General features: G+C 35.3%; 1 protein-coding gene across 5 annotated transcripts in view; it reads left to right on the plus strand.

Moving 5' to 3' along the window:
- The window catches only part of CYLC1 (cylicin 1), a 77,419-nt gene that overhangs the window by 35,789 nt on the left and 16,639 nt on the right, over positions 1 to 24,991 (plus strand). For all 5 annotated transcript variants that reach the window (XM_049644010.1, XM_049644013.1, XM_049644014.1 and 2 more), the window contains one exon: positions 943 to 2,568. In XM_049644010.1, the coding sequence (XP_049499967.1) occupies positions 943 to 2,568 (1,626 nt within the window). The remainder of the gene's footprint in view (positions 1 to 942; positions 2,569 to 24,991) is intronic.

Genomic DNA, 24,991 nt, shown 5'->3' on the forward strand with positions numbered 1-24,991 from the left:
ATCTTTAGTGATCCAAGTTTCATGCTACTCTTTATGGTCCTCCTTTAATTCTATATGACCATGTCATTGGTGAAGTCCCTACTGAATAGTTAAAAGAATATAAGAGTTAAATGCAAAATTAGTGTATGAGATCACTATGAAAACCAGATTTGACAGATTTGAGATTAGGAATTTAAAAAAATTACAGTACCTTTACACAAATTAATGGTATCAATTTTTTTTTTTCATTTTATGTCCTTGTTCTGGGAAATAATTCACGTCAGGGCTCTAAGTCTCTTGATTTGATCAGAGACCTTAAAAGCAGGAGTACAAAGTGAGGCTAAGGCTTGAAGCTTACAGTTATCATAAAAATTGTCATGACAACCTTCATGGGTATTCAGCTTATTTCTGAGCTAACTTGGGGATTAAAGGTGCACAAAATGTTTCAAATGATCTCTCCTATACAGGGGTTGAAAAGGAACCCACTATCAATTGTGAGGATGAGCCCTTAAATGTCATGGATCATTACGGGCCTGCTCTAATCCCTATAGAAGTCATTGAGAAAATACCAAGATTTCTTCTAAAGTCATTTTATTTCTAATATGGAGTTATCTCACATACATAACCCACACAGAATGTTGATTTTTTTTTTCCATTTGAACTAGATGGTTAATGAAAAGCTAGCCTATTTTCATGTTTCAATATTAAAAAGACATAACTCATTTGGGGCACCTGGGTTACTCAGTTAAAAGTCTGACTGATTGATTTTGGCTCAGGTCATGATCTCATAGTTGTGTGACTGAGCCCTGTATTTGGCTCTGTGCTTGGCATGGAGCCTGCTTGAGATTCTTTCTCTCCTTCTTCCTCTGCACCAGCCCCACTTGGTCTCTTTCTCTCTCTAAAAATATATACATATGAATAAAACTTATTCAAAAATGATTAAAATTATTCTAATCTTTTCAGAGACATGACAAAAGAAAGTTAAAGGAAGTTGAGAAGCCAGATCATATACGGATAAGGCATTCTTTTAAAAAAAATTCCCAAAGGCCATCTGCTTATTTAACTGTCAGGAGACAGGCTCTATTCAGAAATCCTTATACTCCTAAAACCCATCCTGAAAATGGAGAATCTGAAAAGTCCAAAGATGACAAAAAAGGAAGAACTTTACAAAGAAATTCCAAAAAAAACAAAGGCCAACATGAAACAACTCCAGAATCCAAAACAGTAAATGATGAGGAACATGAAAGAGGAAAGAAATCAGATAAAACTCCATCAAAATTATCACATAAAAGTGAACTATCCGAGGAGTCAAAGTTTAAATTGGAAACAAATCCAGAATCCAGAGATTTTAAGACAGTCTCAATGGATCCAAAAAAAGATAAGAGAGATTCAAAGAAGTCCAAGGACACAGGTAATGAATTCCTGTGTGCAAAGAAGGATTCTAAGGGCTCAAAGAACAATTCTGATGTCAAATCACAGACTTGCTCAAAAAATAGTTCAAATATGGATTTCATATTGTATATAGAGGAGTCTGGTGCTGAATCCATGAAATTGGATATATGGTTAAAGAATTACTCTCACAATAATTCAAAGAAGCCTTCAAAGAAAGACACAAAAAAGGATGCAAAGAGCTCTGATGCTGAATCTGTAGATTCAAAAGATGCAAAGAAAAATGAAAATAAAGATAAGAAAAGTACAAAGAAAGACAGCAAGAAGAAAGATGCAAAGAAAGATGCAAAGAAAGATGCAGAGTCTACTGATGCAGAATCTGTAGACTCAAAGGATGCAAAGAAAGATTCAAAGAAGGCTAAGAAAGATTCAAAGAAAAATGACAAGAAAAAAGATACAAAGAAAGATGCAGTGTCTACTGATGCTGAATCTGAGTCTGAACTGGAGGCAAAAAAATGGAAGAAAGGTGAAAAGCAGATCAAGAAAGACTCAAAAAAAGATGACAAGAAAAAGTCCGCCAAGAAGGATGCAGTGTCTACTGATGCTGATTCTGAATCTGAATGGGATTCAAAGAAGGGTAAAAAAGATGAAAAAAATGATAAGAGAAATTCAAAGAAAGATGACAGAAATAAGTCTGTAATGAAGTCTGAAGAGTCTACTGAAACTGAATCTGATTGGGAGTCAAAGAAGGATAAGTATGATTCAAAGAAGGCTAACAAAGATTCAAAGAAAGATGCCAAGAAACAGGATGCAAGGAAGAGTACAGAGTCTACTGATGCTGAATCTGATGAATCTTCCAAGAAAGACTCAAAGAAGACTAAGACATTCAAAAGTTCAGATGCTGAATCTGAAGACTCCTTATATAAACTGGAGGCTAAAAAGAAAGGAGTTGACGAATCAGATGCCACATCTACAGCTTCAAAGAAGGAAGCACTGGAACTGAAGAGAGAATTCAAAATTTCATCCAAAAAGACTACATTCAAAGAAAAAGGGAAAAAAATAGGTACAGGCAGAGTCCCCCCATCAAGAGAAAGACCACCACTACCTCCTTGTGAGCCTATACTACCATCACCCAAGGTCAAACGTCTCTGTCAGTGCAAGATGCCTCCTCCACCTCTAAAACCAAGATATGCTCCTTTGGTATGTTTACTGTGCTTTATTTTTAGAAAAAAAATGACTATAATGAAAAACATTTTAAAGGTTTGAATTTATATTTTTCTTAAGAATAGTTCAGTTTTATTGGAATATTTACAAGTTAGGGACTAACACATAAGAGAGTACTTCAAAAGAATTCAAGAGTTGAAAAACAAGTGTCAAAAAGTTAATAATATTTAGACTGGAACAGAGAACTGGCTTGTAACTTAAGGAAACATTTAAAAGTATTTGTAAAGAGAATACTACAAGAGTGGTTAAGTGTCCTATTCTTAAGAAGGAATAAAAAATTAAAATTGACTAAAACTTCTACAGTGGCAAATTTTAATGAGGTATGAAGACATTTCCTAGGAAGTTGCTAAATATCAACCAAAATCCAGAGATAGCAGGGTAAAAATGTAACATACAAGGATTCAAATACGCAATTAAATTATTTAATCTATATCTGAAATAAATTTATTTATAATTCATCATTCTTACTATTAATCAGAAAAAAAGTTAACTTGCTAGAAGTAACTAGATCCCTCTGGTTTATAACAGTCTCTTTCAGGTTAATTCCCTCTTTAGAGGAGTAAATGCTCTGTAAATTTAATTTCTTTTCTCTCCTCCAGGAGATCTCCTCTTCCATTCCCCTTCCTCCAAAATCTTGCTGTAAAGGGAAGCTTAATTAGACATCTCAGTTTGAATGTAGGGTCTCCTGTTCCCCATATTGTCCACTATTGCTGGCTCTCTCTAATCTTTGGTTGGGGTGTAATTTATTTGCATGGTTTCTGGGCATCAATCTGTGTGCTCTGCTTTCACATAATGTTTATTGTCAATTCTCTTCATGATAGGGCTTATGTTCTCTGTCCTGCTAAATTCAGAACACCTGTAGATATTGCTGAGTCTTAACCTTGAGCTTCTTGTGTTAATTAAATTCTTGCATTAATTAAAATTTCCCTTCCTCCTCTTCCTCCCTGTTTTCCTATTCTTATTTCGTCTCAAATATTCCTCCTCTAATCTTGTGGGGATTTCCCTTTACATTTTATTCCAAGTTTTTTCTATCCTTGGTTTTTAATACAATTTTATGTATAGATCTCCATTTTTATCTTCCTATATTTTCCTATTTTTATTTAGAAATCTTAAAAAAAACTTCTGTCAAAAATCCTGGACTTTAAGTCCATTTTTTCCAAGCAGACTCAAAAAGTCAGCTTTGAGACTTGAAACTAATTCACGACTTCTTTAAGGATAAGTCTTGGAGGTTGAATCAATGGATGAGTGGCCACTAGCGCAACAAGATTTACAAGAAATAAGAATGTATTGGTGTATAAATTTTAAAGTAAATGAAAATAAAAGACCTTCAAGTAGCTGGATTATTTTCCATTAGATTTTTTTTTATGAAAAATAAGTAAAATACAAGAAATCCCGTTGGGGACATGGATTGATTTTAATTGTACAAGAAAATCTTTCAGGGTGTGTTATGGGCTTTTATACATTCAGACTGTCGCTTTAATAAACTTCCATGTGCATAGCTACCATTTAATTAGGCTCTTCCATCTCTATCACTTTACTGAAACTGCTCTTTCCAAGATTGCCATATATATGCTTGTGGCCACATCCACTGGTTTCTCCTCTCTCATCTTACCAACAGCATTTAAAATAGCCTCTCTCTCCTCCTAAAAAAAATGCACTTTACTTCTAGGACTCAACTATCATGTTTTCTTTCTATTTGTAGTTTTTGCCACCCTTATTGTAACCCCCTCTTCCTCATCTTTGATGTTGCAATGACCTAAGACTTGGTTGCTGACCTTTTATATCTACAACCTTTCTTTGGTAAACTCATCTAATCCAATGGCTTTAAATATCATCTATGTTTTAATTAGTTCAAAATTAATACGTCTAGCTTGATCTTTCCATTGAGGTACCAATTCTTATATCTAAACACCTACCTGAAATTTGTAGCATGAATTCTACTAGGCACCTCAAATTTAACATATCTTAACAACTCTCAACCCATTCCAAAACCTATACCTCCCCAGCCTTCTCCATCTTAGTAATAGTGACGCCATCCACTCATTTGCTCTTTTAAAATCTGTATATCATCTATGATTCATCCATTTCCTCACTCACACATGTGATCAATCAATCAAATTTCTGTACTTTAGCTCCAAAATATATCCTGAATCAGTCAACTTCTCTGCATATCAATTACTACTACTTTAATAGTTTTTATCATCATCTTTCCTGAAATTCTACAAAGGTTTCTAAGTAGTCTTGATATCTCTATTCTCTACTGCTTCAAACACTTAACCTGGTTTTCAATGCCTACATTATCTAGACCCTACCTATTTTCCACCCTCATTTTGTACCATGTTTTCCCTTTTATTATATAATTTAGCCAAGCTAGCATGTGTTGCTTGATTCGTATACACACCAGGATTGTTTTCTTGCCAGGGCTTTATGTATGCTGTTCCCTCTGCTCCTGTCTAGATCTTTGCATGATCCAGACATTCTCAACAGGTAATATTTCAGTCTAAATGTTATCTCTTCAGAGAAACCTTCCCTGGTTACCATATACTATGTTATCTCCTCCCCCAACAAGTGTCCAGTCAGTCCTCTAACCCTGAACCCTACTTTATTCCTCTTCATAGAATGTATCTTTATCTAAAAGTCTATATTCATTTGTTTATTAATTATATTCACAATAAGAATTTAGGCTCCATGTAGGCAGTGAGCCTTGTTTTTCTTTTTTTTTTTTCATTCTTGTATCCAGCATTCCAATTCTTGTATACTTATGAAGGGCTGTTTTGTGACCCAGTATCTTGGAGAATGTTCCATGTGCAGTCGAGAAGAAAGTATATTCTCTTGCTTTGGGATGCAGAGTTCTAAATATATCTGTCAAGTCCATCTGATCCAATGTATCATTCAGGGCCCTTGTTTCTTTATTGACCATGTGTCTAGATGATCTATCCATTTCTGTAAGTGGAGTGTTAAAGTCCCCTGCAATTACCACATTCTTATCAACAAGGTTGCTTATGTTTATGAGTAATTGTTTTATATATTTGGGGGCTCCCGTATTCGGCGCATAGACATTTATAATTGTTAGCTCTTCCTGATGGACAGACACTGTGATTATTATATAATGCCCTTCTTCATCTCTTGGTCCAGCCTTTAATTTAAAGTCTAGTTTGTCTAAGTATGGCTACTCCAGCTTTCTTTTGACTTCCAGTGGCATGATAAATCGTTCTCCATCCCCTCACTCTCAATCTGAAGGTGTCCTCAGGTCTAAAATGAGTCTCTTATAGACAGCAAATAGATGGGTCTTGTTTTTTTATCCATTCTGATACCCTATGTCTTTTGGTTGGCGCATTTAATCCATTTACATTCAGTGTTATTATAGAAAGAACGGGTTTAGAGTCATTGTGATGTCTGTAGGTTTCATGCTTGTAGCGATGTCTCTGGTACTTTGTCTCACAGGATCCCCCTTAGGATCTCTTGTAGGGCTGGTTCAGTGGTGATGAATTCCTTCAGTTTTTGTTTGTTTGGGAAGACCTTTATCTCTCCTTCTATTCTAAATGACAGACTTGCTGGATAAAGGATTCTCGGCTGCATATTTTTTTCTGTTCATCACATGGAAGATCTCCTGCCATTCCTTTCTGGCCTGCCAAGTTTCAGTAGAGAGATCAGTCACGAGTCTTATAGGTCTCCCTTTATATGTTACAGCACGTTTATCTCTAGCTGCTTTCAGAATTTTCTCTTTATCCTTGTATTTTGCCAGTTTCACTATGATATGTCGTGCAGAAGATCGATTCAAGTTACGTCTGAAGGGAGTTCTCTGTGCCTCTTGGATTTCAATGCCTTTTTCCTTCCCCAGTTCAGGGAAGTTCTCACCTATGATTTCTTCAAGTACCCCTTCAGCACCTTTCCCTCTCTCTTCCTCCTCTGGGATACCAATTATGTGTATATTATTTCTTTTTAGTGTATCACTTAGTTCTCTAATTTTCCCCTCATACTCCTGGATTTTTTTATCTCTCTTTTTCTCAGCTTCTTCTTTTTCCATAATTTTATCTTCTAGTTCACCTATTCTCTCCTCTGCCTCTTCAATCCGAGCCGTCGTCGTTTCCATTTTGTTCTGCATTTCGTTTAAAGAGCTTTTCAGCTCCTCGTGACTGTTCCTTAGTCCCTTGATCTCTGTAGCAAGAGATTCTCTGCTGTCCTCTATACTGTTTTGAAGCCCAGCGATTAATTTTATGACTATTATTCTAAATTCACTTTCTGTTATATTATTTAAATCCTTTTTGATCAGTTCATTGGCTGTTGTTATTTCCTGGAGATTCTTCTGAGGGGAATTCTTCCGTTTGGTCATTTTGGATAGTCCCTTGAGTGGTGAGGACCTGCAGGGCACTTCCCCTGTGCTGTGGTGTATAACTGGAGTTGGTGGGCGGGGCCGCAGTCAGACCTGATGTCTGCCCCCATTCCACTGCTGGGGCCACAGTCAGACTGGTGTGTGCCTTCTTTTCCCCTCTCCTAGGGGAGGGATTCACTGTGGGGTGGCGTGGCCCGTCTGGGCTACTTGCACACCGCCAGGCTTGTGGTGCTGGGGATCTGGTGTATTAGCTGGGGTGGATCAGCAAGGTGCACAGGGGCAGGAGGGGCAGGCTCAGCTCACTTTTCCTTCAGAGATCCATTTTGGGAGGGGCCCTGCAGCACCAGGAGGGAGTCAGACCCGCTGGATGGATGGATCCGCAGAAGCATAGTGTTGGGTGTTTGCGCGGTGCAAGCGAGTTCCCTGGTAGGAACTGGTTCCCTTTGGGATTTTGGCTGGGGGATGGGCAAGGGAGATGGTGCTGGCGAGCGCCTTTGTTCCCCGTCAAGCTGCGCTCTGTCCTCCGGGGCTCAACAACTCTCCCTCCCGTTGTCCTCCAGCCCTCCAGTTCTCCAAGCAGAGCTGTTAGCTTATAACCTTCCAGATGTCAAGTCCCGCTTGCTGTCCAAACACACTCCGTCCGGCTCCTCCGCTTTTGCAAGCCAGACTCGGGGGCTCTGCTAGGTTGGTGGGCCGCCCCTCCACGCAGGCTCCCTCCGGCCAGTCTGTGGAGTGCGCACCGCCTCACTGCCCTTCCTACCCTCTTCCGTGGGCCTTTCATCTGCGCTTGGCTCCGGAGACTCCGTTCTGCTAGTCTTCTGGCAGTTTTCTGGGTTATTTAGGCAGGTGTAGGTGGAATCTAAGTGATCAGCAGGACGCTCGGTGAGCCCAGCGTCCTCCTATGCCGCCATCTTCCCCAAGAACTGTATCCACCATTCCAAAAGCAGCACGTGAGATATATTTGGTTGGTTAAGAACATGGTTTCTCTAAAGAGCTGCAGACCATATGATACTAATGGACCTCTGACATCTGTTTTTCCAAGCATTTCTACTCACACAAAATGAACAAATAATAAGGCATATTTTTTAAAAGACTGTGGGGAGTCACAAAAGGGAACGATGCATTCTAAGTGGAAGTCACAAAAGGATACATATATATTTTTTCTCATTTTTATCCGGGGAATTTATAAACAAACTGTTAATGAGCCTTAGGTCTGTTTTAGTATGGGCTCAATGAATCATACTACTGTTCATAATTATCATAATGGACATAATAAGGGCTAATGCCATGTTTCAAGATCACCTCTGTTTATATTCCTGTATTAAAATAATTGACATTTGAAATTATGTTAGTAAAACATGTCATGATTCATAACCAGGAATAAAAAAAATAATTCAACTTAATATACAGTGTTATATTAGTTTCAGGTATATAATATACTTTTTAAATCTTATATCTTTCTCAGTGCTCAAGATAAGTGTACTTTTAATCCCCTTACTCATTTCACAGCCTCCCCTCTGAAAACTACAAGTTTATTCTCTATATATAAGGGTGTGTCTTATTTGTCGCTTTTATTCTATGTATTTGTTTTGTATCTTAAATTCCACCAAGTGAAACACGGTATTTGTCTTTCTCTGATTGACTTATTTAATTTAGCATTATACCTTCTAATCCATCCATGTTACAAATGGGAAGATTTCATTCCTTTTCATGGCTAAGTATTATTCCATTGTATAGATGTACCAGTTCTTTTTTATTCATTCATCTATCAGAGCACACTTAAGATGCTACTGTATCTTGAATATTGTAAATAATGCTGCAATAAACATTGTGGTGCATATATTATTTAAATTAGTGTTCTTGTTTTCTTTGGGTAAATACCAAGTAGTGGAATTACTGAAGATATGGTAATTATATTTTTAATTTTTAAAGGAATATCCTTATTGTTTTCCGCAGTGAATATAGCAATTTGCATATCCACACAGTGTGCACGAAGATTTCTTTTTCTCTACATCTTCACCAAAATTTGTTATTTATTTATTTATTTTAGCCATTCTGACAGGTGTGAGGTAATATCTTACTGTTGTTTTGATTTGCATTTCCCTGATGGTTAGTGATGTTGAGCATCTATATATATATATATATATATATATATATGTATATATATATATATATATAATTTTTCACCATCTGTATGCCTTCTTTGGAAAATGTCTATACATGTCTTTGGCCCATTTTTAATTGGATTATTTTACGTTGAATTGTAAAAATTGTTTATATATTTTGGATATTAACCCTTTATTAGATGCAAATATATATTTTGAAAATATCCTCCCTCATTCAGTTGGGTATAGTTTTGTTTTGTTGCTATTCCCCTTCACTATGCAGAAGTTATGCATTTTGGTATAGTCCCAATAATTTAAATTCTCTCTAGTTTCCATTGCCAAAGGAGACATATCTAGAAAAAATGTTTTGATGACTGATGTCAAAGAGATTATTGCTTATATTTTATTCTAGGAATTTTATACTTTCAGGTTTCACATGTATTTTTCTAATCTTTTTTAAGTTTTTTTGTGTGTATGGTGCAAGAAAGTGGTACAGTTTTATTTTATTTATTTATTTATTTTTTCCATGTAGCTGTTTAATTTTCTCAACACCATTTTTTGAGGAGACTCTTTTTTCCTCATGGTATATTCTTGCTTCCTTTGTTGAAGATTAATTAACCATATAATCCTACGTTTATTTCTGGGCAATCTATTCTCTCCCATTGATTTATGTGCATCTTCTTTTGCCAGAATTATATTGTTCTGGTTACTACAGCTTTGTAGTATATCTTTAAATATGAGATAGTGATAACTCCAGCTTTGTTCCCTTTCTCATGATTGCTTTAGCTATTTAGAGTCTTTTGTGATTCCACACATTTTAGGATTCTTTGTTGTACTTCTGTGAAAAATGCTGTTGGTATTTTCATAGGGATTGCATTAAATATGTAGATTGCTTTTGGTAGTGTGGACATATAAACAATACTTGTTCTCCCGATTCATGAACATGGAATATCCTTCCATTTGTTTGTGTCATCTTCGATTTCTTTCATTAATGTTTTACATTTTTTGGAGTACACGTCATTTACCACTTTGGTTAAGTGTATTCCTAGAAATTTAATTCCTTTTGCTGCAATATAAATGGGATTCTTTTTAAAAAAATTTTATTCATATTCTAGTTAATTAACATACAGTGCAGTATTGGTTTCAGAAGTGAAATTTAGTGATTCATCACTTATATATAACACCCAGTGCTCATCACAAATGTGCCCTCCTTAATATCCATCACCCATCTAGTCCACCCCCCACTAACCTCCATCTGTCAACCATCAGTTTGCTCTCTATCTTTAAGAGTCTCTCATGGTTGTTTTCCTCTCTCTTTTTTCACCCTTTCACTTATGTTAATCTGTTTTGTTTCTTAAATTCCACATATGAGTGAAATCATATAGTATTTGTTCTATTCTGAACTGACTTATTTCATTTTGCATGATACACTGTAGCTCCATGCATGTTATCATAGATAGCAAGATTTCATTCTTTGTGATGGCTGAATACACACACACACACACACACACACACACGCACATCTTCTTTAACCATTCAACAGTCAATGGACATTTGGGCTATTTCTGTAGTTTGGCTATTTTTGATAATGCTGCTATAAACATCGGGTGCATGTATCCCTTTGAATCTGTATTTTTGTATCCCTTGGGTAAATACCTAATAGTGTAATTGCTGGATAGTAGGGCAGTTCTATTTTTAGTTTTTCAAAGAGCCTCCATACTGTTCTCCAGAATGGCTGCACCAGTTTGCATTCCTACCAACAATGTCAGAGGGTTCACCTTTCTCCACATCCTAGCTAATACCTGTTGTTTCTTGTGCTGTTCCTTTAACAATTCTGACAGAGGTGAGGTGGTATCTTACCATGGTTTTTATTTGTATTTCCCTGAAGATGAGTGATATTGAGCGTCTTATCATGTGTCTGTTACCCTTCTGGATGTCTTCTTTGGAAAAATGTCTATTCAACTTTCCTGCCCATTTCTTAACTGAATTATTTGGCGGTTTTTTTTGGGGGGGTGAGTTGTATAAGTTCGTTATATATTTTGGATACTTACCCTTTACTGATACGTAATTTGCAAACATCTTCTCCCATTCTGTGGGTTGCCTTTTAATTTTGTTGACTGTTTCCTTCTGTACAGAGAAGGTTTTGTCTTGGTGAAGTCCCAATAGTTCATTTTTGCTTTTGTTTCCCATGCCTCTAGTGTCTTGTTTAATAAGAAGTTGCTACATTCGAGGTCAAAGAATTTGCTGCCTGTGTTCTTCTCTAGGATTTGGATAGTTTCTTGTCTCACATTTAGGTCTTTTATCCATTTTTGAATTTATTTTTGTATACAGTGTAAGAAAGTGGTTCGGTTTCCTTTTTCTGTATGTTGTTGTCCAGTTTTCCCAACACAATTTGGTGAAGATACTGTCTTTTTTTCATTGGATATTCCTTCCTGCTTTATCAAAGATTAGTTGACCATATACTTATAAGTGAATTTCTGGGTTTTCTATTCTGCTCCATTGATCTGTATGTCTTTTTTGGTGACATACCATACTTTCTTTATGACTACAACGTTGTAATAAGCTTGCAACCAAGAATTGTGATGCCTCCAGTTTTGTTTTTCTTGTTCAGAATTGCTTGGGCTATTCAGGGTCTTTTGTGATTCATACAAATTTTAGGATCATTTGTTCTATGTCTGAAAAATACTGGTGGAATTTTGGTAAATATTGCATTAAATGTGTATATTGATTTAGGTAATATAGATATTTTAGCAATGTTTGTTCTTCCAATCCTTGAGCATGGAATGTGTTTCTGTTTCTTTGTGTCCTCTTCAATTTCTTTCATAAGTGCTCTATAGTTTTCAGAGTACAGATCTTTTACCTCCTTGGTTAGGTTTATTCCTATTTATCTTATCGTTTTGGTGCAGTTGCAAATGGGATCAATTCCTTGATTTCTTTTTGTGATGCTTCATTATTGGTTTATTGAAATGCAGCAGATTTCTGTACATTGATTTTATATCCTGGGACTGTACTCAATTCATGTATTAGTTCTAACAACACTTTTTTTAGCAGTCTTTCAGGTTTTCTACATAGAGTATCATGTCATCTGCAAATAGTGAAAGTTTGAGGTCTTCATTGCTGATTTGAATGTCTTTTATTTATTTATTTTTTTCTGATTGCTGAGACTGACATCCAGTACTATGTTAAATACTAATAGTATAAGTGGATATCCTTGTCTTGTTCCTTACCATAGGGGAAAGGCTCTCAGTTGTTCCCCATTGCAGATGATATTAGTTAGGGGTCTTTAGAATATGGCCTTTATGATGTTGAAGTATGTTCCATCTACACTTACTTTGTTGATATTTTTTAATCAAGAATGGATGTTGTATTTTGCCTAAAGCTTTTCCTGAATTTATTGAGAGGATCATATGGTTTTTATCCTTTATTTTCTTAATGTGGTGTATCACATTGATTGCCTTGCAAATATTGAACCAGCCCTGCAGCCCAGGAGTAAATCCCACTTGATCATGGTGAATAATCTTTTAATGTATTTTTGAATTTGATTTGCTAGTATCTTGTGGAAAATTTTTGCTTCCATGTTCATCAGGGCTATTGTCCTATAATTCTTTTTAGTGGGGTCTTTGGATTTGGAAACAAGGTAATGCTCATGGAATGAGTTGGGAAGTTTTCCTTCCATTTCCACTTTTTGGACAAGTTTGAGGAAAAATAGGTATTAACTCTTCTTTAAATGACTGGTAGAATTCCCCTGGGAAGCCATCTGGCCCTGGACTTTTGTATGTTGGAAGATTTTTGTTTGCTGATTCAATTTCCTTGCTGGTTATGGGTCTGTTCAAATTTTCTATTTCTTCTTGCTTCAGTTTTGGTATTTTGTGAGATTCTAAGAATTTGTCCGTTTTTCCAGATTGCCCAGTTCGTTTTTTTTTAAAAATAATATTCTCTTATACTTGGTTATATTTCAGTGATGTTGGCTGTGATCTCTCCTAATTCATTAATGATTTTATCTATTTGGGTTCTGTATCTTTTGTTTTTGAAAAGGCTGGGGGTTATTAATTTCATTAATTTTTTTCTAACAACAGCTCTTATTTTTGTTGATCTTTTCTAGTGTGTGTGTGTGTGTGTGTGTGTGTGTGTGTGTGTGTCTGTGTGTGTCTGTGTTTTCTTTTTGTTCCTGTATCATTTGTTTCTGTTCTAATCTTTACTATTTCCCTTCTTCTGCTGGCTTTAGGCTTTATTTGCTGTTCCTTTTCTTGCTCCTCTAGGTATTAAGTTTATCTTGTGTATTTGATACTTTTCTTGCTTCTTGATGTAGGCTTGTATTCCAATATACTTCCCTCTTAGGACTGCCTTTGCTGCATCCCAAAGGTTTTGGACTGTTGTGTTTTTATTTTTCTTTTATCCCATGTACTTTTAAATTTCTTCTTTACTTTCCTGGTTATGCTATTCATTCTTTAGTAGGATGTTCTTTAACCTCCATTTTGTTGTGGTCTTTCCAATTTTTTCTTGTAGTGATTTCAAGTCTCATAGTGTTGTAGTTTGAAAAGATGCATGATATGATTTCAATGGTTTTGAATTTGCTGAGACTTGTTTTATGGCCTAACATATGATCTATTCTGGACAGTGTTCCATGTGTACTTGGTAAGAATGTGTATTCCCATGTTTTTAGATGGTGTTCTCTGAATATATATGTTAGATGCAATGTGTCATTCAAAGCTACTGTTTCCTTATTGATTTTCTGTCTGGATGATCTATCCATTGATGTAAGTGGGGTGTTTGGCAGATATATGGTATATTACATACCCATGACTTCTTTGTTTTTATAACTTGATGCTTGTAATTTTTAACTGCTTTCACCCACTTCATCCATTCCCCAGCCTCCACACATATGACAACCACAAATGTTTTCTCTGTATCCACTCTCCCATTTTTTTTTTAATTTCCACATATAGGTGAAATCATACAGTGTTTGTCTCTATCTGACTTACTACACTTAGCATAATTCCTTCAAGTTTCATACATAGTACAAGATTTTCTTCTTTTTAAGGCTGAATAACATTCCATTGTGTATATGTGTGTGTGCGTGTGTGTGTGTGTATGTGTGTGTGTTATTTTTTTATTTGAATATAGTTAACACAATGCTACATTAGGTGTACCACATTCAGGTACATTCAGGCATACAACATAGTGTTTGAAAATTGTATACATTATGTTATGTTTGCCACTAGTGTAGCTACCATCGGTCCCCACACATCACTATAGCAATATAAATGACTAAATTCTTTATGCTGTGCTTTTTATTACTGTGACTTATTATTCCATAACTTTTGGAATCAAATCCAAAATGCCATCAGCATGACTAATGTCAAGGAGTTTATTGCTTACATTTTCTTCTAAGAGTTTTATGGTTCTGAGTTTACATTTAAATCTTTAATCCATTTTTGAGTTAATTTTTATGTATGGTGTAAGATAGTGGTTCAGTTTCACTCTTTTGCATGTGGCTGTCAAGGTTTCCCAAACCACTTATTGAAGACACTGTCATTTCCCCCAATGAATATTCATGGCCCCTTTGTCATAACCAAATTGACTTTATGTGGATGGGTTTATTTATCTCTCTGTCTTGCTCCATTGAACTCTTTGTCTGTTTTTGTACCAGTACCATATTAGTATGACTACTATAGCTTTGCAGTATAGTCTGAAATCAGGCAGCATGACACTTCCAGTTTTCTTCTTTTTTCTCAACATTACTTTGATTTTTCAAGGTCTTTTATCATTTTTATACAGATTTTAATATTGTTATATCTACTTCTGTGAAAAATATCATTGGAATTTTGATAAGGATTGTATTAAATCTGTAGAATGTTTTTGGTAGCATAGATATGTTAACAATATTAATTCTTCAGATCCATTAGCATAGAATACTTTTCTATTTTTTTGTGTCTTCCATTTTTTTCTTCAATGTCTTATAGTTTTCAGAGTCCAGGTGTTTCACCTCCTTGGTTAAATTTATATCTGGATATTTTTTGGATGCAATTGTAAGTGTAATTGTTTTCTTCATTTTTGTTTCTGCTAGTTCATTATTATTGTGTAGAAAAACAACAGGATTTTGTGTATTAATTTTGTATCCTGCAACTTTGTTGAATGCTTTTATTAGTTCTTACAGATTTTGGTGGTTAGTGTTTATAATGTATAATATGTTATCTGCAAATGGAGACACTTTTACTTTTTCTTTTCTGATTTGGTTGACTTGTTAATTCAAGTATAATTAACATACAATGTTATATTATTTTCAAATGTACAACATACTGCTTTTACAATTCTACACATTATGATAAGTGTACTGACCATCTATCATCAAACATTATTACTATCTTATTGACTATATTCCTTATGGTGCTCTTTTCATCTCTGTGATTTATTTTGTAATTGGAAGTTTGTATGTCTTAACGCTCTTTAACTTTTTCTGGTATGAATGATGTTAATTTCTTGTTTGTACCTAAATGTTCTGGCTAGGACTTTCAACGCTATGTTGAATAAAAATGATGAGAATGATAATTCTTGTGTCTAATCTTAGGGGGAAAATGTCCAGTTTTAACCATTTAAATATGATGTTAGCTGTGGATTTTGTCTCATATAGGCTTTCTTAGGTTGAAGTACATTCCGTCTATACCCAGTGTATTGAGTTATCATACAGGAATGTTGAATTTTTTCATACATGTTTTCTGCATCTATTAAAATGAGTTTTGTTAACATGGTGTATAACATTGATGTGCAGATGTTGAACCATCCTTGCATCCCTGGAATTTATCCTATTTGTTCATGTTGTATGATTCTTTTAATGTATTGTTGATTTCAGTTTTGCTAGTATTTGGCTAAGGATTTTTTCTATCTATATTCATCAGGGATATTGGCCTCTACTTTGCTTGTGGTATCCTTGAGTGGTTTTAGTATATGGATAAATAAAATGAGTTCAGCAATGTTACTTCCTCTTTTATATTTTTAGAAGAGTTTGAGAAGGATTGGTATTGGTTCTTCTTTAAATATTTGATAAAATTTTGCAGGGAAACCCTCTCATTCTCAACTTTTGTTGGGAGGTTTTTGATTACTTATTCAACCTCCTTACTAGTAATCAGTCTGTTCAGATATTCTATTTCTTTTTTATTCCATCTTGCAATGTTGTATGTTGCTAGGATTTATCAAATTCTTCATTGTAGTCTCTTATGATCCTTTGTATTTCTGTTGTAACAAAATCTGTAATGTATTTTTTTTCTTTTCTGATTTTATTTATTTGATATTTTTCTTGGTGAGGCTAGGTAAAGGTTTATCAATTTTGTTTATCTTTCCAAAACACGATCTCTTAGTTTCATTGATCTTTTTTTCTATTATCTTCTTAGTGTCTTTTTCATTTATTTTTGCTTTGACCTTTGTTAATTCCTTCATTCTACTAATTTTCAGTTTTGTTTAATCTTTTATTTTTAATTTCTTGAGTTGTAGAGCTAGTTTTATTATTTGAGAATTGTCTCTCTCTTTTTTATGTATTATTAGTATTATTTTTTGAATCAGGTATTTCTCAGTATGATTTTTTTCTTAGAATTGTTTTTTCTTCTACCCATAAGTTTAGGTAAGTTGTATTTACATTTTAATTTCTCAAGTTATATTTTTCAAGTTTATTTATTTTTAGGGGAAGGAGAGGCAGAGAGGTAGAGAGAATATCCTAAGCAGGCTCTATGCCATCAGTGCAGAGCCTGATTCAGGGCTTGATCTCATGACCCATGAGAGCATGACCTGAGCTGAAATCAAGAGTTAGACACAACTAATTTAGCCACGCACATGCCCTGGCAAGTTACATTTTAATTCCTCTTTTGATTTCTTCTTTGACACATTGGTTATTTAGTAGCATGTTTTTAACTTTCCATGTAATATACATTTTCTACGTTTCTTTATGTAATTTATCATTATGTTCAGAAAAGATGCTTGATATTATTTAAATCTCCTTAACTTTTTAATTAAAATTTTTTGTTTATGTTTATTTATTTCTGAGACAGAGAGAGACAGAGCATGAGTGGGGGAGGGACAGAGTGAGAGGGAGACACAGAATCCGAAGCAGGCTACAGGCTCCAAGCTGTCAGCACAGAGCCCAACACGGGGCTTGAACCAACAAACTGTGAGATCATGACCTGAGCCGAAGTCAGTCGCTCAACTGACTGAGCCACCCAGGCGCCCCTCTCCTTATTTTTTTAAGACTGGTTTCATGGCTTAACACATTATTGATCCTGGATAATTTTTCACCTGCACTTGAGAATAATATATATTTTACCGATTTTATTTGGAATGGTTTGTATATATCTGTTAAGTTTCTTTTGTATAATGTATTGTTTAAAACTGAATTTTCGTTATTGATTTTCTGTCTTATGGTCAAATTTAAATATTTTCTTACTAACAAAAGTAATACAAATTTTTTATAACAACTAAAATAATACAAAATATGTAAAAAGTTACTAAATCCTTATGCTCACTCCTGTACTTCTAAGTTCCTTACGCATATATCCTCTTGAGATAACCAGTGTTACCAGCCTGGTGTTCATTTTTCTTTTGCACCAACACCTTGTACATACAAGTGTATGTAAGCAGAAGCAGATAGAGAGATAAATAATTTGTTTTGACTAAACTAAAATCATACATATGCAGTACTTTACAATTTAATTTTTTACCTGACAATATCCTAATTATCTCTATAAACCAGGAGATATATATCTAATGCTATTGCTTTAAGTTCCATCTTATTTATGAAAATACACACATAATTTAATTCTCCAAGATGCCATACATTCTGGATTTGCCTAACATCAGTTTTTTTAGTTTTTATTTTGGCTTGTGTTCCCACTGCCCATTTCTACCCTTATCCATTTCCACTTATTTTCTTCGGATAACAATCAACAACCTTTTACTATGTATCATTCCTTACTTTTATTAAAGATTCACTTGACCATATCAAACCTTGAAACACACACACACACACACACACACACACACACACCACACACGAGAATGGGAAAGGTGCAGAAAGCAGAAGAGAGGGCGATGTTTTGTTAGCAATATATGTTACAGCTCTTCCTCTAACCATTCTAATGGATGCATAATAATTCACTGATACTTTAACTTGCATGTTCCTATTAGTAACCTTGAAAATACTTTGAATGTATTTTGGTCACATTGGTTTGATAATTTGAGAATCATGGCTTTGTATCCTTTGTCCATTTTTCTCATTGGATATTTATAGATTATTTCCAATTTATAAAAGACTTTCTTTATTATAGATATAAGTCTCTGTTGTTCTTCTTTGTTGTAATTTCCCCTACTCTCATATATCTATTGTTTTTATGTTTCTTATTTTATTTTTTAAAATTTACATCCAAATTTGTAAGCAGTGCAACTATGATTTCAGGAGTAGGTTCCTTAGTGCCCCTTACCCGTTTTGCTCATCCCCCCTCCCACATCCCCTACTGTAACCCTATGTTTGTTCTCCATATTTATGAGTCTCTACTGTTTTGTCCCCCTCCCTGTTTTTATATTATTTTTGTTTCCCTTCTCTTATGTTCATCTATTTTGTCTCTCAAAGCCCTAATATCAGTGAAGTCATATGATTTTTGTTTTTCTCTGACTGACTAATTTCACTTAGTATAATACCCTCCAGTTCTATCCATGTAGTTGCAAATGGCAAGCTTTCATTCTTTTTGGTTGCTGAGTAATAATATATATATATTAATTATATATTAATTAATTAATATATTAATATGTGTTAATATATATCATTATATATCTTCTTTATCCATTCATCCATCGATAGACATTTGGACTCTTTCCATACTTTGGCTATTGTTGATAGTGCGGCTATAAACATGGAGGTGCATGTGTCCCTTCGAAACAGCACACCTGTATACCGTGGATAAATGCCTAGTAGTGCAATTGCTGGGTCATAGGGTAGTTCTATTTTTAGTTTTTTGAGCAACCTCCATACTGTTTTCCAGAGTGGCTGCACCAGCTTGCATTCCCACCAACAATGCAAAAGAGATCCTCTTTCTCCACATCCTCGCCTACATCTGTTGTTGCCTGAGTTGTTCATGTTAGCCATTCTGACAGGTGTAAGGTGGTCTCTCATTGTGGTTTTGATTTGTATTTCCCTGATGATGAGTGATGTTGAGCATTTTTTCATGCGTCGTTTGGCCATCTGGATGTCTTCTTTGGAGAAGTGTCTATTCATGTCTTTGCCCATTTCTTCACTGGATTCTTTGTTTTTAGGGGGTGGAGTTTGATCAGTTCTTTATAGATTTTGGATACTAACCCTTTATCTGATATGTCACTTGCAAATATCTTCTCCCGTGTTGTTAGTTGCCTTTTAGTTTTGCTTATTATTTCCTTCACTGTGCAGAAGCTTTTTATTTTGATGAGGTCCCAGTAGTTCATTTTTGCTTGTTTCCCTTGCCTCCAGAGACTTGTTGAGTAAGAAGTTGCTGCGGCAAACATCTAAGAGGTTTTTGCCTGCTTTCTCCTCGAGGATTCTGATGACTTTCTATTTTAAATTTAGGGCTCTCATTTATTTTAAGTTTATTTTTGTGTATGGTGTAAGACAGTGGTCCAGGTTCATTTTTCTGTATGTCGCCGTCCAGTTTTCCCAGCACCACTTGCTGAAAAGACTCTCTTTATTCCATTGGATATTCTTCCCTGCTTTGTCAAAGATTAGTTGGCCATACGTTTGTGGGTCTATTTATGGGTTCTCTATTCTGTTCCAATGATCTGAGTGTCTGTTCTTATGCCAGTACCATACTGTCTTGAAGATTACAGCTTTGTAGTAGAGCTTGAAGTCTGGGATTGTGATGCCTCCTGATTTGGTTTTCTTTTTCAAGATTGCTTTGGATATTCGTGGTCTTTTCTGGTTCCATACAAATTTTAGTATTATTTCTTCTAGCTTCAAGAAGAATGCTGGTGCAATTTTGATTAGGATTGCATTGAATATGTAGATTTCTTTGGGTAGTATCGACATTTTAACAATATTTGTTCTTCCTATCCAGGAGCATGGAATATTTTTCTATTTTGTGTGTGTGTGTGTGTGTGTGTGTGTGTATTCTTCAAATTCTTTGTTAAACTTTTTGTAGTTTTCAATGTATAGATTTTTCATCTCTTTGGTTAGATTTATTCCTAGGTACTTTATGGGTTTTGGTGCAACTGTAAATGAGATGGATTCCTTGATTTCTCTTTCTGCCGCTTCATTGTTGGTGTATAGGAATGCAACCGATTTCTGTGTGTTGATTTTATATCCTGCAACTTTGCTGAATTCATGAATCAATTCTAGCAGTTTTTTGGTGGAATCTTCTGGTTTTTCCATATAGAGTATCAGGTCATCTGCGAAGAGTGAAAGTTTGACCCCTTCCTGGCCGATTTGCATGCTTTTTTATTTCTTTGTGTTGTCTGATTGCAGAGGCTAAGACTTCCAATACTATGTAGAATAACAGTGGCAAGAGTGGACATCCCTGTCTTGTTCGTGACCTTAGGGGGAAAGCTCTCAGTTTTTCCCCATGGAGGATGATATTTGCGTTGTGTTATGTTTTTGTTGTTGTTGTTGTTGGTTTTGCTATGCAAAAATTTATAAACCTTTATATAGCCAAATATATTTTAATTCTTTTCATTTATTCTTGGCTTTCTATATTGGTGAAAATAATCTTCGCCATAACCTAGTTTTCAACAGGGAATTTAAAAATAAAAAGCTAGTCCTGGGGCACCTGAGTGACTCAGTTGGTTGGCAGCTGACTTTGGCTCAGATCATGATCTTGCGGTTCTTGGGTATGAGTTCCGTGTTGGGCTCTGTGCCTGCAGCTTGCAGCCTGGACCCTGTTTCAGATTCTGTGTCACCCTCTGTCTATCCCTACCCCACTTGCCCTCTGTCTCTTGCTCTGTCTCAAAAATAAACATTTTTTTTTAATTTTTAAAAAGCTTGCCCTAAGGAAATAATAAGTGGTCATCTAGTCCCCAACTGTGAACATTGTGATAGCCAAGGTTCTAGTATCTTAAAATGTGTCAGCAAAGATATTCTAACCTTCCTCAAAATACCAAAATAAGTTGAAAATAGAAAGTATCATGAATGTTGCATAATCTAGTTGCTACTTCCTACAGTTTTGGAGTCAGAAAGCTTTGATTTTAATTGCTACACTACCAGTTACTTGCAGAATTCCTTTGCAGAACTTTTTTTAATCATTTGGAATATCATTTTCCTCAAGTGTAAAATGGAACATGAATATTACATTCTTTATAGGAAAGTAAAGCATGTAAATTGCTTAGTAATATATCTAGGGTTGTATTAAACATATTCATAGACCCATATTCCTATCAAGATTTCTAAAATACTGATGTGTGTAAATTTTAATTTGCATTTGGGCAATATGAACATAAGGTAAAAGAAACCAGTTCGGTACAAAATGTTCAAGTCAAAAAATAAATCAATATGTTAATTGTCACCTTCTTATCAATAGAAACTGTCATTGATAGCTTATTTTATTTTCCAGCAGGTATTTTCATTTACTGAGCACCCAGAAATTAGGTGGTATTATACACAATACTAAGCATTTGATGAAATAGCTTGTATTGTCAATTCCATGGTTAATTAGAGTCAAATGAAGGCAAATCAAATAACCAAAAAAAAAGGAAGGAGGATGAAAAATTATTTCTATTCAAGGAAAGATATTGTTTGTAAACTGGAGTCCACCTTAGAGTACTTACTCTATACGGAATTAGCTATACTTAGTTACTCTATGTGATTTTTTTAATATGAAATTTATTGTAAAATTGGTTTCCATACAACACCCAGTTCTCATCCCAAAAGGTGTCCTCCTCAATACACATCACACACTCTCCCCTCCCTCCTGCCCCCCATCAATCCTCAGTTTGTTCTCAGTTTTTAAGACCCTCTTATGCTTTGGCTCTCTCCCTCTCTAACCTCTTTTTTTTCTCCCCCCCCCCCATAGACTTCTGTTAAGTTTCTCAGGATCCACATAAGAGTGAAAATATATGATATCTGTCTTTCTATGTATGACTTATTTCACTTAACATAACACTCTCCAGTTCCAACCACGTTGCTACAAAGGGCCATATTTCATTCTTTCTCATTGCCACGTAGTATTCCATTGTGTATATAAACCACAATTTCTTTATTCACTCGTCAGTTGATGGATATTTAGGCTCTTTCCATAATTTAGCTATTGTTGAAAGTGCTGCTATAAACACTAGGGTACAAGTGCCCCTATGCATCAGCACTCCTGTATCCCTTGGGTAAATTTCCAAAAGTGCTATTGCTGGGTTATAGGGTAGGTCTATTTCCAATTTTTTGAGGAACTTACACACTGTTTTCCATGGTGGCTGCACCAGTTTGCATCCCAACAGTGCAAGAGGGTTCCCGTTTCTCCACATCCTTTCTAGCATCAAATCTAGCAGTCTCCTGATTTGTTCATTTTAGCCACTCTGACTTACCTGATCTAGCATCGAGAAGAATACTGGTACAATTTTGATTAGGATTGCATTAAATGTGTACATAGCTTTGGGTACTATTGACATTTTAACAATACTTATTCTTCCAATCCATGAGCATGGAATGTTTTTCCATTTCTTTTATATCTTCTTCAATTTCCTTCATAAGCTTTCTATAGCTTTCAACATACAGATCTTTTACATCTTTGGTTAGGTTTATTCCTAGGCATTTTATGCTTCTTGGTGCAATTGTGAATGGGATCAGTTTCTTTATTTGTATTTCTGTTGCTTCATTATTAGTGCATAAGAATGCAACTGATTTCTGTACATTGATTTTGTATCCTGCGACTTTGCTGAATTCATGTATCAGTTCTAGCAGACTTTTGGTGGAGTCTATCAGGTTTTCCATGTATAATATCATGTGATCTGAAAAAAGTGAAAGCTTAACTTTATCTTTGCCAATTTTGATGTCTTTGATTTCCTTTTGTTGTCTGATTGCTGATGCTAGAACTTCCAACACTGTGTGAAACAACAGCGGTGAGAGTGGACATCCCTGTCATGTTCCTGATCTCAGGGAGAAAGCTCTCAGTTTTTCCCCATTGAGGATGATATGAGCTGTGGGCTTTTCATAAATGGCTTTTATGATGTTTAAGTATGTTCCTTCGATCCCGACTTTCTCGAGGGTTTTTATTAAGAAAGGGTGCTGGATTTTGTCAAATGCTTTTTCTGCATGGATTGACAGGGTGATATGGTTCTTATCTTTTCTTTTATTAATGTGATGTACCACATTGATTGATTTGTGAATGTTGAACCAGTCTTGCAGCTCAGGAATGAGTCCCACTTGATCATGGTGAATAACTCTTTTTATATGCTGTTGAATTCGATTTGCTAGTATCTTATTGAGAATTTTTGCATCCATTTTCATCAGGGATATTGGCCTGTAGTTCTCTTTTTTTACTGGGTCTCTGTCTGGTTTAGGAATCAAAATAATGCTGGCTTCATAGAATGAGTCTGGAAGTTTTCCTTCATTTTTCTTTTTTTTTTTAATAGCTTGAGAAGGATAGGTATTATTTCTGCTTTAAATGTCTGGTAGAATTCCCCTGGGAAACCATCTGGTCCTGGACTCTTATTTGTTGGGAGATGTTTGATAAAGGAATCAATTTATTCACTGGTTATGGGTCTGTTCAAGTTTTCTATTTCTTCCTGTTTGAGTTTTGGGAGTGTGTGGGTGCTTAGGAATTTGTCCTTTTCTTCCAGGTTGTCCAGTTTGTTGGCATATAATTTTTCATAGTATTCCCTGATAATTGATTGTATTTCTGAGGGATTGGTTGTAATACTTCCATTTTCATTCATGATTTTATCTATCTGGGCCCTCTGTCTTTTCTTTTTGAGATGCCTGCCTAGAGGTTTACCAATTTTGTTTATTTTTTCAAAAAAACAACTCTTGGTTTCATTGATATGCTGTAGGTTTTTTTTTGTTTGTTTGTTTTAGATTCTATATTGTTTATTTCTTCTCTGATCTTTATTATTTCTCTTATTCCGCTGGGTTTGGGGTGTCTTTGCTGTTCTGTTTCTATTTCCTTTAGGTGTGCTGTTAGATTTTGTATTTGGGATTTTTCTTGTTTCTTGAGATAAGCCTGGATTGCAATGTATTTTCCTCTCAGCACTTCCTTCGCTGCATCCCAAAGCATTTGGATTGTTGTCTTTTCATTTTCATTTGTTTCCATATGTTTCTTGATTTCTTCTCTAATTGCCTGGTTGACCCATTCATTCTTTAGTAGAGTGTTCTTTAACCTCCATGTTTTGGGAGGTTCTCCAGACTTTTTCCTGTGGTTGATTTCAAACTTCATCACATTGTGGTCTGAAAGTATGCATGGTATGATCTCAATTCTTGTATACTTATGAAGGGCTGTTTTGTGACCCAGTGTGTGATCTATCTTGGAGAATGTTCCATGTGCACTCGAGAAGAAAGTATATTCTGTTGCTTTGGGATGCAGAGTTCTAAATATATCTGTCAAGTCCATCTGATCCAATGTATCATTCAGGGCCCTTGTTTCTTTATTGATCCTGTGTCTAGATGCTCTATCCATTGTTGTAAGTGGAGTATTAAGGTCTCCTCCAATTACCACCTTCTTATCAATAAGGTTGGTTATATTTGTGAGTAATTGTTTTATATATTTTGGGGCTCCCATATTCGGCACACTGACATTTATAATTGTTAGCTCTTCCTGATGGATAGACCCTGTGATTATTATATAATGCCCTTCTTCATCTCTTGTTACAGCCTTTAATTTAAAGTCTAGTTTGTCTGATATAAGTATGGCTACTCCAGCTTTCTTTTGACTTCCAGTAGCATGATAGATAGTTCTCCATCTTGTCACTTTCAATCTGAAGGTGTCCTCAGGTCTAAAATGAGTCTCTTGTAGACAGCAAATAGATGGGTCTTGGTTTT

This window comes from Panthera uncia, chromosome X, assembly GCF_023721935.1.
Source record: "Panthera uncia isolate 11264 chromosome X, Puncia_PCG_1.0, whole genome shotgun sequence".
Classification (NCBI taxonomy): Eukaryota; Metazoa; Chordata; class Mammalia; order Carnivora; family Felidae; genus Panthera; species Panthera uncia.